The sequence below is a fragment of the Orcinus orca genome, chromosome 4, assembly GCF_937001465.1.
Source record: "Orcinus orca chromosome 4, mOrcOrc1.1, whole genome shotgun sequence".
Taxonomy (NCBI): domain Eukaryota; kingdom Metazoa; phylum Chordata; class Mammalia; order Artiodactyla; family Delphinidae; genus Orcinus; species Orcinus orca.
The window spans coordinates 28,788,797-28,802,306 of NC_064562.1; the positions used below are offsets into that span (position 1 = coordinate 28,788,797).

General features: G+C 40.2%; 1 protein-coding gene across 5 annotated transcripts in view; it reads left to right on the plus strand.

Annotated features, from left to right (window-relative positions):
• ARHGAP10 (Rho GTPase activating protein 10) overlaps positions 1 to 13,510 on the plus strand; it is a 325,463-nt gene that overhangs the window by 105,111 nt on the left and 206,842 nt on the right. For 4 of the 5 annotated variants that reach the window (XR_007476997.1, XM_033402919.2, XM_004263621.4 and 1 more), the window contains exons 4-5: positions 1,223 to 1,294; positions 10,388 to 10,489. Coding sequence is in view for 4 of the 5 variants with exons in the window: in XM_033402919.2 (XP_033258810.1) it covers positions 1,223 to 1,294; positions 10,388 to 10,489 (174 nt within the window). In the remaining variant the exon portion in view is untranslated. The remainder of the gene's footprint in view (positions 1 to 1,222; positions 1,295 to 10,387; positions 10,490 to 13,510) is intronic. The other variant, XM_049709069.1, reaches the window with a different exon arrangement.

Genomic DNA, 13,510 nt, shown 5'->3' on the forward strand with positions numbered 1-13,510 from the left:
CAATTAAGTCCATCTTGTTTAATGTGTCATTTCAAGCTTGTGTTTCCTTATTTATTTTCATTTTGGATGATCTGTCCATTGGTGAAAGTGGGGTGTTAAAGTCCCCTACTCTGATTGTGTTACTGTTGATTTTCTGTTTTATGGCTGTTAGCATTTGCCCTATGCGTTGAGGTGCTCCTATGTTGGGTGCATAAATATTTACCATTGTTATATCTTCTTCTTGGATTGATCCCTTCATCTTTATGTAATGTCCTTCTTTGTCTCTTGTAATAGATTCACAGCTTTTAAAGGTTATACTCCATTTATTGTTATTAAAAATATTGGCTGTATTCCTCATATTGTACTTTATTTCCTTATACCTTATTTTATTTTTGAATATTTATTTATTTAGTTATTCATTTTGGCTGATCTGGGTCTTAGTTGTGGCATGTGGACTCTAGTTCCCCAGCCAAGGATTGAACTCAGGTCCCCCTTATTTGGGAGCATGGAGTCTTAGCCACTGGACCACCAGGGAAGTCCCTGTTGTCTTTTTTTAGATTCCACATATAAGTGATATGTAGATTCTGTCTTAAAATGAGAAGCCCCAAACGAGCCAATATAAAAAGGAGTGAGGTTGTGGGTGGAGTCTGTGTGTGGTTCCTGTCCTGGTGACCTTGCCAGCTCTCTGAATATTTGGATGACTGACTGTCCTGAGCTCCAGTGACTCTGCTTTGCTAGCATAGCCTAAATCCTCACGAGGAATTTTCAGTGATGAAGGGCTGTCCTGCTACATTTAAACTTGTAGCCACAAACCTAGCCCTCTACATTATGTAGTCTGATCACTAATAATGGAATGTCATCGACTTTTAAATTTCTGAGCAGTGGGAGGAAAAAAAAAAAACCTTCCAACAGAAGTGTTCTGTTAATGAATGTGATAGACCCCTTTGTTGTTTGAAGCCAACCCTCTTGCTGTTTCCCTGAAGAAAAGGGCTGTATTGGGGCTAGGTTGCACATTTCCCTGGCACTTTGCCACACCTCCTCTTCCCCGAAAATATTTATGGATATTTGGTGTGTTAATAAGTTTAGAAGTGATTTAATGGTCACATTGGCAGGGTGAGATAAAGCAGTTCAGTGTGTTGTTCATTTTGTTTCTGGGTGGGGTGGAAGAGGGAAATGAAAGACTAACTTTTTCCTCTTTGGAAAGCTAATACTCTGCTCTTCTGTTATCACTCTTGTTCTCTAGGCATTAAGTGTCACCGAAACCCTGATTAAACCCTTGGAAAAATTCAGAAAAGAGCAACTTGGAGCCGTCAAGGTTTGTGTCTAATTTGAGCACACTTGTAAACAGCAACTGTAGACACCTCTGCTGCTTGAGCGTACGCTCGGTTCACAGTTAGCAGCGTTGAAGGAGATGTTGGAGTCCACCGTCTGTTGTTTTATGTTTCAAACGTGCTTTGTCCCTTCTGGGGGAATATGAAATTGAAAACAAAACAGAAACGCCTGGACTGGATGGTAAAACCTCTCGTAATCATCTTTGGCTGCACCTTTCCATGTAGAGTTTTAAAAATATCTTTAAGCAGACAACACGTTTACTCTGTATAGAAACATCTTATCTCTGTAGGAAGGGCAGTGATTTCCATGCCCGCCTCAGGTTGTTGGCAGACTGTAGCATCATACTAGGGTTTAAGATTAGAAATGCTGCTACACCAGCATGCCACTGAAACTAGAAAGAGAATATTCGGTTACAGTAAGTCCTCTACATACGAACCTTCAAGTTGCAAACTTTCAAAGATGTGAACGTGTGTTCGTATGTCCAGTCATGTTGTTAGTTGATGTGTCTGTAAGATTACTGTACTGTAAGGTTAAAAATGTTTTCTTTATTTTTTGTGTTTGTTTTTTGTGTATTATTTGTGTGAAAAGTGTTACAAACCTATTACAGTACAGTATTATATAGCCAATTGTGTTAGTTGGGTACCTAGGCTAACTTTGTTGGACGTACAAACAAATTGGACTTACGAATGCACTCTTGGAATGCAGCTCATTCGTATGTAGGGGGCTTACTGTATTGGGATGTAGTATTTCCTTCAATTTAACACAAATTTATTGAGCGTCTGTTATGTGCCAGCATTGTTATGGGTGCTGGGGATTCAGAGGTGAGTGAACCACAGACTCTGTACTCAGAGCTCTGGGATGTAGCCAGGATTTCTGGGAATAGTGCAGGGACTTTGCCACTGGGAGCCTAGGATGTATTTAGCAACTTCTAACATCTGCTACCTAAGAAGCTTTGAAATTAACTCAGAGAAGTAATTTCCACCAGCCTCTCTTGAATGTTGTGCACGTACTTGAGGGAGAAAAAATAGCGTTTCCGTGTTGTTGACCATTTTTGGCTTGGCCTAAGGAGACGGGAATAACTTCAGTTTTAGGTAGGGAAAAGAGGTTTTATATTTGTCTTCTTTTCCCCCATGCATTGGTGATGTGAGGTTTTTTTTTTTTCCTTTATCTTTGTAAATAAACTATTAAAATCCCTTTCTACGAATAAACATTGTGGTCTCCATGGCGATAGCTATACAAATGGATCCAGAGAGGGCCAGCTTTTTAGCTGCTGTTTATAGACTCAGTTCTCCTTTAAGTGACCTGTTAACATATTAGACACTTCTTTTTGGCATGATATTTTACAGTTTTTAACGAAGGGCTGTGTTTTGAGGGGAGGTCAGTGGGGGTACCCCCCCAAGTCCTCTTCCTGGAATCGTTTGCTGAGCTGCATGAAGCTGGTTTGTGTCTGCTGGCTTTGTAGCAGGACATTGGGGGATCTGGCTTCACATCTGTGACCTTGGGCAAGTAATTGGCTTTAGTTTCTTACCTGTACGATGACGGACTGGGGATCTGACTGCTCTAGTTGGCAGTCTCATGACTCTGTTTTCTCTGATCTTCACAGGCTGTCTTAAAGCTTCAGTAATCTTGGTTCTTTCTCTTTGAGCATTCCATGGCAGGTACTGAATGTAAACATTTCTTCTTTTTCTTACTTTACTTGGACGATGGTCGGGAAGGGTAAGGGTTATATTATGTACATGAAAAATGAATGTGACTTAATCGATAGATGTATTTCCTTTTTATTTACCTACTGGGTTTTTAGAAATGTCTGGCCTTGAGTCTTCTACTGACTCCTTCTCCTCCCAAGATTTGCCCAGCTTCTCATGTTGTGCCCGTTCAAAGTGTGGTTGACCCTTGAACAACTCAGGTCTGAACTGTGTGGGTCCACTTCTATGTGGGTGTTTTTCATTAGTAAATACTACAGTACTACAGGATCCACGGTTGGCTGAATCCACGGATGTGGAACCGCCTATGTTGAGGACCGACTCTAAGCTCTACTCGGATTTTCAGCTGCTCCTAGGTTGGCGTCCCTAACCTCTGCATTGTTCAAGGCTTAACTCACTGTATAGCCTAATCTGCAGAGCAGCTTGCAAAATAAATTGCCATATTACAAGGTTAAATTATTTTAATACTTTGTCTCTTGAGCTGTTTAATGGCCAAATTCTATCCTGAAGTCCCAGTTCTTTCTTTCTTTCTTTCTTCTTATTTAAAAACATTTTCTCCCCTCCCCTCCCCACCGCCGCACTTCATGGCATGCGGGCTCTCAGTTCTCTGACCGGGGATCGAACCGCGCCCCCTGCAGTGGAAGCACAGAGTCTTAACCACTGGACTGCCAGGGAAGTTCCCCATTTCTTTCTTTCTTCATTTTTTTTTTTTTCTGGCTTCAGGTTTATGAAGGGTGTATCCTACACTCTTGTTCAGTACAGTGTGTGTGTTGGCTGTCACACCTATTGATATTACCTGGGAGAAGCCTTTTTTTTACTGGTAGTTTTGTATATTAAACAGTAGAGAAAGGTAGTTTTCTAGGTTATATAGTGATATATAAGCATCTGTCTTTTTCATTAGATTGTTAAATCTTTAAGAGAAAAACCTATGCTTGTTTCTTTATTTTCTACCAGCCTTCACTCTGTCTTACTATAACGTATTTAATAAATAAACCAATTCTACTGTTCTTCTATTCTAGAAAAACCAGGAAAGGGCTTATAACCTGGATATTTGATGATTTTCTCCATTTGTGCTTTCTAAACGCCAATCCTATTTTGAAAAGCAGACGCTCTTGTTCCAGTGGTTTATTTACTTACGCAGGATACTTAAAAATAACTTAAATTCTCTTAGGTTAAAGATCTTTTTTAAAATACCATGAAGCAGTTTTCATGTGGGGAGAAAAAGACAAAAGTCTTTAAAAGTTGACCGCAGCAGAATTTTTTAGATACCCTTGTCAAAATGTTTATCTTTTCTTTCCCGTCTCCTTTTTCCCATCTGGGACGGTTCTGTCTTTCGCTTTTGTATGCAAGCTCTTTCAGTTCCATTTACTTCTTCATTTTCCAGCATCCCAGTGACATGTTTAATTTGTGTTTTTAACATAATCGAAACTGCTAGGTGGCTTTTGTAAACCGGATTTTTTAGGAGCCCCCAGGTCTTCTTTTCTGCTGTTTCACTTCTATTTGGATATGTTCCCTGTCAGTCACGTCTGTTTGGTTTGGGCTTCAACCTCCGTCCTGTAGGTTCTGCCACATTTTCTCATGTGCCTGCCCGGTTCTTGTCTCTGTTTAAAGAGCCCCATTTCCCACTGCGGGACACAGTCGTTCTGTGCTGTGTCCCATCAGTTCAGCGTTTTCTTCACAGCCTCTCTTAGCTTTACTTCCACGTAAGCTCTTTTCCCTTCCCCAGAAGCTTGTCACTTATTCCTAAGTATCTGCATAACATTTTGTCGATAACCATTGCTCATTAAATGTCAGTTTAGCCACAGGAAACTAATACAGGCACCAGACGACATTGGAGCCAAGTGCATTGTGTACAAACTCCAAGAAATACTAGAACTTGCTAAGAGTTAACTGTGGGAGAATTTAAAATTGCTTTCTCTGAAAGGGGCAGCATGCAAATAATCAAACGGATACAACGAAATGATACTGATAATTTATAGAGCCTATTCAAATGCTGTTTTGCAAAGAGCTAATTACTGTTTTATTCAATAGAGTAAAAGGTTTAACCAGAAGGCTTGAAAAAATGTTTATTTCATAAATTATACCTTAGTAGCTCAGCCATTACCAGACTCTCACCCCATATTTCCTTTGTATTTCTTTTCAAGACTATGCCTAACGACTAAATGTTTAATAAAAATCAACTTCCTGAGATTCTGTAAATGACTGCACAATGTGGGTTAAAAAGCAAATTTATTTGAATAATTTCTCAAATTATGTTTGATAGAGCAGGAAAAATGTGGTTTAATCACATTTCTTTCATTTTTAGTAATAACAACCTTATCAGGCCTATCATATGGCACAGTGCGAGAGGCCTTGGGATATACAACTATGAATTAAAACACTGGTCGGCCTTTAAGAAATTGGCAAGTCTGTGTGGGTGATGTCAAAATTTAAAAAAAGGCAGTAAAAATGCACCGTGAAAAGTGCTCTAATACGAGTAAGCATCGGTGCTCTGTAGGTGTCCTATCATCTTGGCTTTGGCGCGCCAGGAAAGTCTTTCAGGAAGACCTGATTCTCCCTCGTTTGGAATCCTACTTCTGCCCCTTAAGTGGCTCTGTGATTTGGGGCAAGTTACTTAAGGCCTCTGAGCCTGTTTCCTGATCTTTAAAACGAGACTTAGGACACCGGTCTCTGAAGGTTTTCGCGAGGTTCAGTGCATTTGCTAACATATTTCTGGGGTCTAGTGCAGGGCCTGGCATATACACAGTTGCAGTTCTTTTAGGATCCCCTTTGTGACATGCTCCATATCAGCTTGCCAGAAAGAACTGCGCAGGTTTTTGTCCACTCTTGGCGTGCCGGGTTCAAGCACTGTGGCTTGTGACCCCCCTGGCCGGATGGTGCTAAGGTGATGGATAGGTGACTCGAGAGCAACGGCACCGGAACCAGCAGTGGCACTTTGTCAGGGTCGGTGTCGCTGCTCTATAGGCTTCTCCCTTCCGATGTCCTCTGACCGATATCTCCTGGGCGCCTACTGGGTGTGCAGGTAGAGGCTGAATTCTCATTGCCGTGGAGAGGCTGAAGGAGCTTAAAGGCAAAAGGGGGTGGGGGGTTGGGTAGGCAAATGAAGTGTCAAGGAGGACTGGTGACATTGGTGCAGGAGTTGAGGGAGGCGGCTGTCCCCCCACTGGAGGAGACAAGGAGTACTTCATGGAAGAGGTGGCATTTCCACCGCCTGGTTTGGGGGTAAAGGCTGAATTTCCAATGCCCTGGGCTGTAGGGTGTTGGTGGACCAGGGGAGCAGAACAGGGATTGCAAAGCTCTGGTTGGCCTGGATATACAGGAAAAAGTGCTCCTGCCGAGTGTGTTGTATGTGCTGTGAATCTTGTTTCTTGTATGTGCAGCATTACTCCCACCTTTTTATTTAAATAAAGAGGGAGAAGGAGTTGGAATCTCTAAGAAAGTATTTAAGCTCCTGTCTAGACTAGTCAGGCCTTATTATTTACTGTTCATAGTTTGAAAATAAGTCTTTTCATTTCCTCATCCTAGAAAATTTGTAAAATACCAAAAATATTTAAAAAAGAAAGTTACCTGGTAACTTAAAAATTTCCCCTTCTTCTAAAACAAAGCAAAAAATTCTAGTACCCTGCAGAAATGTGGACAGTTCACAGGTGTGTTCAAACTTTTGTGAATTCTTTATATGTTCTTTACTCATTTTTCCTTGGAAGTGTAATGTGTGATTTGAGCAAAAACTTGCTCAATAAAGAGTGTTTTATGTGTTAGGAACGTTTACTTCTTTTCTTCCGTATTAATTGTATCTTCTCCCTGCCTGTTGTTTGCCTTTTGCCTTATTTATTGTGTATTTTTGATATCTAGAAGTTCTTATGGCTTCTTCCGTTTCTCTTTTGCTCAGAAGTTCCTTCTCTGTTCTGAGATCTGATTGAAAATACTCTTTTTTGGCTTCATTTTTTACTTGTGGCTCTTTCAGTCCATCTGGAATTAATTTTGATTTGAGACATGGTTCTCTTTTTATTTCCAGCTAGTTAACCAGTTATACCCACACCATTGGTTGAGTAATATTTTTTTATCCAGTGATTTGTGATGAAACCTTTATATATATATATATATATATATATATATATATATGTTTACTTCTAATAGATTCAAAAAACCTGATTATTTATGTTTTGTTTCTTAGGTTTATTAAGGCCCTCTACCATTTACACCATGTACATCTTATTTGACTAGTTATGCTGTTTTAAGTAATAGCTCTTCTTCACTGTTTTTTTTGTTGTTGTTTTTGCATGTGTGATTTTATAACATTACAAGCTGACTTCCCATGAGTCATCTTTAACTTGTAAACATTTTGTTTGGCTTACTCATGTTAAAACTGAAAAAAAATTTTTTTTGTTGCCACCATTTAAAAATCACTGGGTTTTCCAGCTGTTCCAGAAAAATCGGAAGACAAGGTCTGTGTACTGGGCTTATATCTCCACATGGCAGAAATCTGCAGGGGCTCTGTTATGGCTGCCTGCCGCCCTAGAATAGATGTGGGCTACCTGATTTGCCCTTGCCTCCACCTTTCCTTACTGAGTTTTACTTCCAGCTTGACTCAGACTCACTTGAGTAATGCTGTTTAATAAAAAAGCTTTCATTGTATTAATTTGATCCTTGATAGAGCCTTTTGTCTCATATGGCTCAATTTATTATATATATGTGTGTATAGATATATATATATATCTATATCTATACACACACATACATATATATGTATCCTACATTGCAGTGTTGAAGAAAAAGGGCTCCATTCTTTATTGAATGCTGCTTGAACACAATTCCTTTTAAAATTCGTATTATTTAAGTGCCAAAAGTCATATGAATACAAAGAAACAGAATATTCTATAGTGACCTTGAGAAGAAATGCAAGGAGAAACAATTATCTGAGTCTTAAGATTCAAAAACAAAACACAGTAGCGTTTGTATAATACCATACCAAGTACGAACAATTATATTTCCACTCTAATTGGTGGGCGTGATGTTGTTTCTTGGCTAAATTCTTTCTTCACAGAGCCTTGATAGAACCATTTTCTTTCATTCCCAACCTAACCCACATGCTAATTTACATGCCCCACTATTGCTGCGTGTGCTGGGGTGTTTTGACTGCTGACTTTAGCATCACTGCATCCTTTGTCCCATTCTGTGATTCACATGAAATCAAAGGAGTAAAAATGTTTTCAGTGTTCTCTGGTAAGTACTAATCTGCAGATGGTGAGCACGTTTAACCACGTGATCTCGCTTTGCAGCGTACTTGCGGTAAGTGCAGCTGTGTCACCTCCATTTCTATCTCATTTAAACCGGAGAAACTGATGCTCAGAGAATGCTGTGACCCTGGGGCAGTGTCACAGAACAATGCGTGGCTGCTAGAACCTGCGTCTCTGACACCTAATCCAGTGCATGCTCTGCAATATGAACTTTTAAAAATAGTGGAGATTTTGAAGTAGTGGCCATATGTTCTTTTTAGCTTATTTTCTGTTAGTCATTAAAATTGTTCAGGAAGTGCGTCATAATGAAAAGCAGAAAAGAGAGTAACCATGTAGTATTAATGCCTTAAGCTTTTAAAAAAATAGTTGTAAATTAGACCTAGGACATAAAGAAAAAATGTGCTTCTGTTTCAACAGAAGTTTGACTATTCTCATACATAGGCGAACTGTAGGGTCACAGAATTTTAGGATTGGGTCTAAGAATGAACTAGTACAAAACCAAATCCCTGATCTTTTCAGTAGGAAAACTAAGGTTCTGTATTGTTAGGTATTCCCCTCCCCCGCCCCAAAAGATGTGCAGCTAGTTGGTAATTAAACTTGGAGTAGAAATGGGAAGAAGTAACAGTTCCCGAGTCTGTCTCTTCCATCAGTGTGGGGATTAATTTAGGGTCTTAAGGTGGGCTGGCAGAGCTCCCTTCCTGGCTTCTCACAATAGTTTGTAGTCCCGTGGAGTGAGAAAATGATAATAAATGTGAAGAAACAGAATTTTTGTGCTTTATTTACTCCTTTTGCTTAATAGGGAAAAGATCATTCCAGAAAAGGCTGTGAGAATCCATTATTTTTGACCTAGAAAACAGAGGTTGGAAAATAGGGAAGGGAATGTTCCTTTTCAGGAAGCCTTGGAGAGTTGGTGAGAGTTTGAAGTTAATGGAAACATTTTGACAGCATGAGGACATCGCGTGTGCTCATTGGTGCTCCGAAATGTTTATGAGAAATCTACTTACCTTTGGCAAGCAGTGTTGGGGAGATACGCTGTCTTTGCTGCTGCCTTAAAAAAATTTGGTTCCTTGTGAAATAGGGAGGGTGGGAGGGAGGCTCAGGAGGGAGGGGATGTGGGGATCTATGTATGCATATGGCTGATTTACTTTGTTGTACAACAGAAACTAACACAGCATTGTGAAGCAATTGTACTCCAATAAAGATGTATTTAAAAAAATAAAAATGCACAGGGAACTCTATTCAGTACTCTATAATGACCTATATGGGAAAAGAATCTAAAAAAAGTGGATATATGTATAACTGATTCACTTTGCTGTACACCTGAAAATAACACAGCATCGCAAATCAAGTATACTCCAATAAAAATTCGAAAAAAATATTAAAAAAAATTAAAAAGAGCTACTCTAGCAAAAGGAAAGCAAATGCTGTTTCCAGGCAGTGCCTGAGAAATGTTTGTAATGTTAACCAAAGGATCTTGGTACAAGTATGTCAGTATTATTTTAGGCCTTGTCGACCTATTGCTAGTATTCTAGACAGTGCTAAAGAAATCATTCCTAAGGTTTGGGTGAGTAGATGACATTCCTGGTCAGAGGATTTTATTGTGATATTCATACTGGACAATTGGGGAAGATCTTTTAAGATATTTCCTACTGCCCCAGTGGTGATGATGATGATGATTTTTTTTTAATGTAGATCAAAACTTACTCAGTTTTAAGTGAATTCCATTTCTGGGCCAAAATCTGTACTGTAGCAAGTTTGCTTTTTTAAACTTTATGTTCTTATTATGTGTTCATCTTAAAAATATATATTTTTTTGAATGGAAGGACAAGTGAATGGCATTAATTCCAAACACTGATACGTATGAAGAGTTGAAAAATAACAGGCTTGGAAAAAAGCCCATTAAAGGAAAAAAAGAAAAAAATAAGTGACTCTTCAATCCTAACGCTGTCTTGATGAGTAGTAAGCAGTATGGCCTGGGTGCAGATAGAGTTTCCAGATAACTCCTTCACACTTCGTGGTATTTTCTTTTATTTTGGGGTATTTTTCATATTTTGAGTTTCCCAATGGATTAAATATGTGTATGCCTTTTTTTTTCCCTTTTGTAATCACAGTTGTCTATGTTTTTCTGATTTGTAGGAAGAGAAAAAGAAGTTTGACAAAGAGACAGAAAAGAACTATAGCCTAATTGATAAACATTTGAATTTATCAGCGAAAAAGAAAGACTCACATTTACAAGAGGTATTGTTTTTATTTTTCTGTTAACTTGTTTCTAAAATTCAGTAATCAGTGCATGTCTTTTTTTAAAAAACTGTGCTTTTCTTTTGAAAACATTTCATCCAGGATTATTAGAGGTGGAAAAAATGACCAGGTATCACCATGAATAAAAGAGCTCTTTTGGAACAAGATGTAAGGGGTGATTAATGCAGTGTGGATTCATAGTATTAAAAGTTTTGGTTCTGAGTATATTTTCACAGGAACGATCATTTTAACCAGCATAACTGAGAACAGATATATGATTTTCAGGAATAGATTCATTAATTGGCTTTCAAGATTTCTTGAAGAAGTGAATTGAATAAGCTCCTCCCCCATTTGGCTTTTATGTGAAGGCAGCATTAATCTTAACACAGAAGATTCAGGAGTTTTCACCTTCATTGGAAAGAGAGCATCTGTTTTACTTGTGTTAACAGACTCATTTTTTTGTTTTTGGAGGGAGCTGTATGTAAGAAGAAAGGAATTTATATCTTGTCTCTCATTTTCTCTTTCTGTTTCTTAAATCCCCTGCCACCTGTTTTTCCTCACTCGCACACTTGAATGGAAACTCAGTTGTTTACAGTTTGTAACATATGCTTTCCTTAAACATAATGCTGTTTGCAGCTGTAAGGATCTTGACTCATCCCACAGAAGTGTGATTTTTTTTTTCTTCCATTTGTTTATTTTTAAACACATAAGGAATCCAGGCATGATGTGCCACTATAATATACACTTAGTGAAATATCATCAAAATGACAACATTGTAGAATAAACCTGGGTTTTGTTTACACGTCACAGATTTAGTTGCAAACTCTGTGTGTGTGTGTGTGTGTGTGTGTGTGTGTGTGTGTGTGGCGGGGTTATTTTGACATTACCTACACGTCACGTTTTCTTTTGTCTCGCTAGTACTTTTTTTTTTTTTTTCTTTTTTTGCGGTACGCGGGCCTCTCACTGTTGTGGCCTCTCCCGTTGTGGAGCACAGGCTCCGGACGTGCAGGCTCAGCGGCCATGGCTCACGGGCGCAGCCACTCCGCGGCATGTGGGATCTTCCTGGATGGGGCACGAACCCGTGTCCCCTGCATCGGCAGGCGGACTCCCAACCACTGCGCCACCAGGGAAGCCCTTGCTAGTACTTTTGATGGACGTTTAGATGGCATTTGACGTTCTGTAAAAGAGAGAGGCCCTTTTGTACCATTTGATCCTCACTCCAATACTGTGGGTAGGGCTCCATTCTCTCTTCCATATTACGTAGGAAACCATGCACTTGTTATGTGTGCTCCCTCATCTCCTACCCTCTGTCTTTTTTGAAATGACAGCTGTTGGTCTTCGAGGCTCTCTTTATGCTAGCAGTTTTCTACCTCTCTTCTCCCCCGATCTCTGTTTTCAGGTATCCTGAAGGGATTTTCATGCGCCGGGTCACTTTCCATCTCCACCTCACTATCTAATGAGGTATCATTAGGCGAAGTCTGTAAAGTCAGTCTTGGCCCTTTCGCTCTCACCCCACATCTAGACCATCAGCCTATGTCTTCTTTAGCTTCAGAATATTCTCGGAATATGGCCAGTTCTCCTGACTCCCCACCCCTGTCACCCGGCATCTCTTGCACAGATTACTGCAAAGGCCACCCTGCTTTCACCAGGGTGTCCCTACAGTTTATTTTCTGTACAACAGCGGAGTGAGCCTCCGTGTTCCTCTTCTCTAAATACTCCTAACAGCTCCCTTTAGAGGCCCTGGGCGCATCCCGCCTGCCCTCACACGCACGTGGCTGCCTTGCTCTGGCTTGGTTCCATGCTGAGGGCCTGTGCTTTGTTCATCCTTCTGCCAGATCTGCATGCCTCACTCCTTCAAATAGTCTTCCAAATACTCTCCACTCAGACTTCTCCTTACTGGAGAAGTTTTCCAGCCATCTTATTTAGAGTGTCCCCCTTACTCTCCTTTATTTTTTTTTCATACTCTGACAGCCTTTTCTTTTTCTTTTTTTTTTTTTTTTTTTTGCTGTTTGCGGGCCTCTCCCGTTGTGGAGCGCAGGCTCAGCGGCCATGGCTCACGGGCCCAGCCGCTCCGCGGCATGTGGGATCCTCCCAGACTGGGGCACGAACCCGTGTCCCCTGCATCGGCAGACAGACTCTCAACCACTGCGCCACCAGGGAAGCCCTCTGACAGCCTTTTGACTCACTACATATTCCGTTGTTACATGGCTTCTTCCCATAGGATGTAAGCTCCTTGCAGGCAACAGCTGTGTTCTGTTCAACACTCTGTCCTCAGTGCCTAGAATGAGACTTGTCAGGGAATAGGCACTTAATAAATATTTACCCAATGAACAAGTGTGAAGGTTGTGAGGTAGGGCTTTGATAGTTTCATCATTCCCAAAGATAATTAAACTCCAGATGGGAAATTTGAAGAGACCCTCAAGGAGAATCATTTTAGTTTCACTTAAATTCCATATTCTTGGCTGTCTTGCTCTCTTTGCTCTTTACAGACATAGAGACTCCCACTTGACCTAGCTTTCCATTGCAAGTGTGAAGGCCATAAGAAGGGGGATGCTCGTTAATGGGGAAAAGGTTAGATCTGGATTTTGGTTACTTTTGGCAGTGGCTAATGCATTGCTCATCTTCAGTAAACTGAGGTGCTCAAGAGATTAATAAAGGTTGCTGAGACTGGTACTGACCAAAGGCATAGAAACTTGCTATCTATTCTTTCCTCTTGTTTCCAGTGAAAATAACAGGAGGAAATTATGGCGGACACCAGGCTGGCAATTTTAGTAATTCTATTAGTACCTTTACCTGTAGCTCTGGTTATTGGGCACAATGGCTTCTGCCTCCATCACAACCCGGAATTCTAATTAATATTTGTACTAGAACAAGAATTGGATATTCGAGAACATTCCATGACTGCTGATTTTTGAAGTATATTTTTGTTTCCTGATGCCAATTAAAAATTGGCACCTGCCACCTGTCTCTACAAGGATTAAGTCACTAGCCTAGCTCTGAGGAACTAACTGCTCCAGGGCT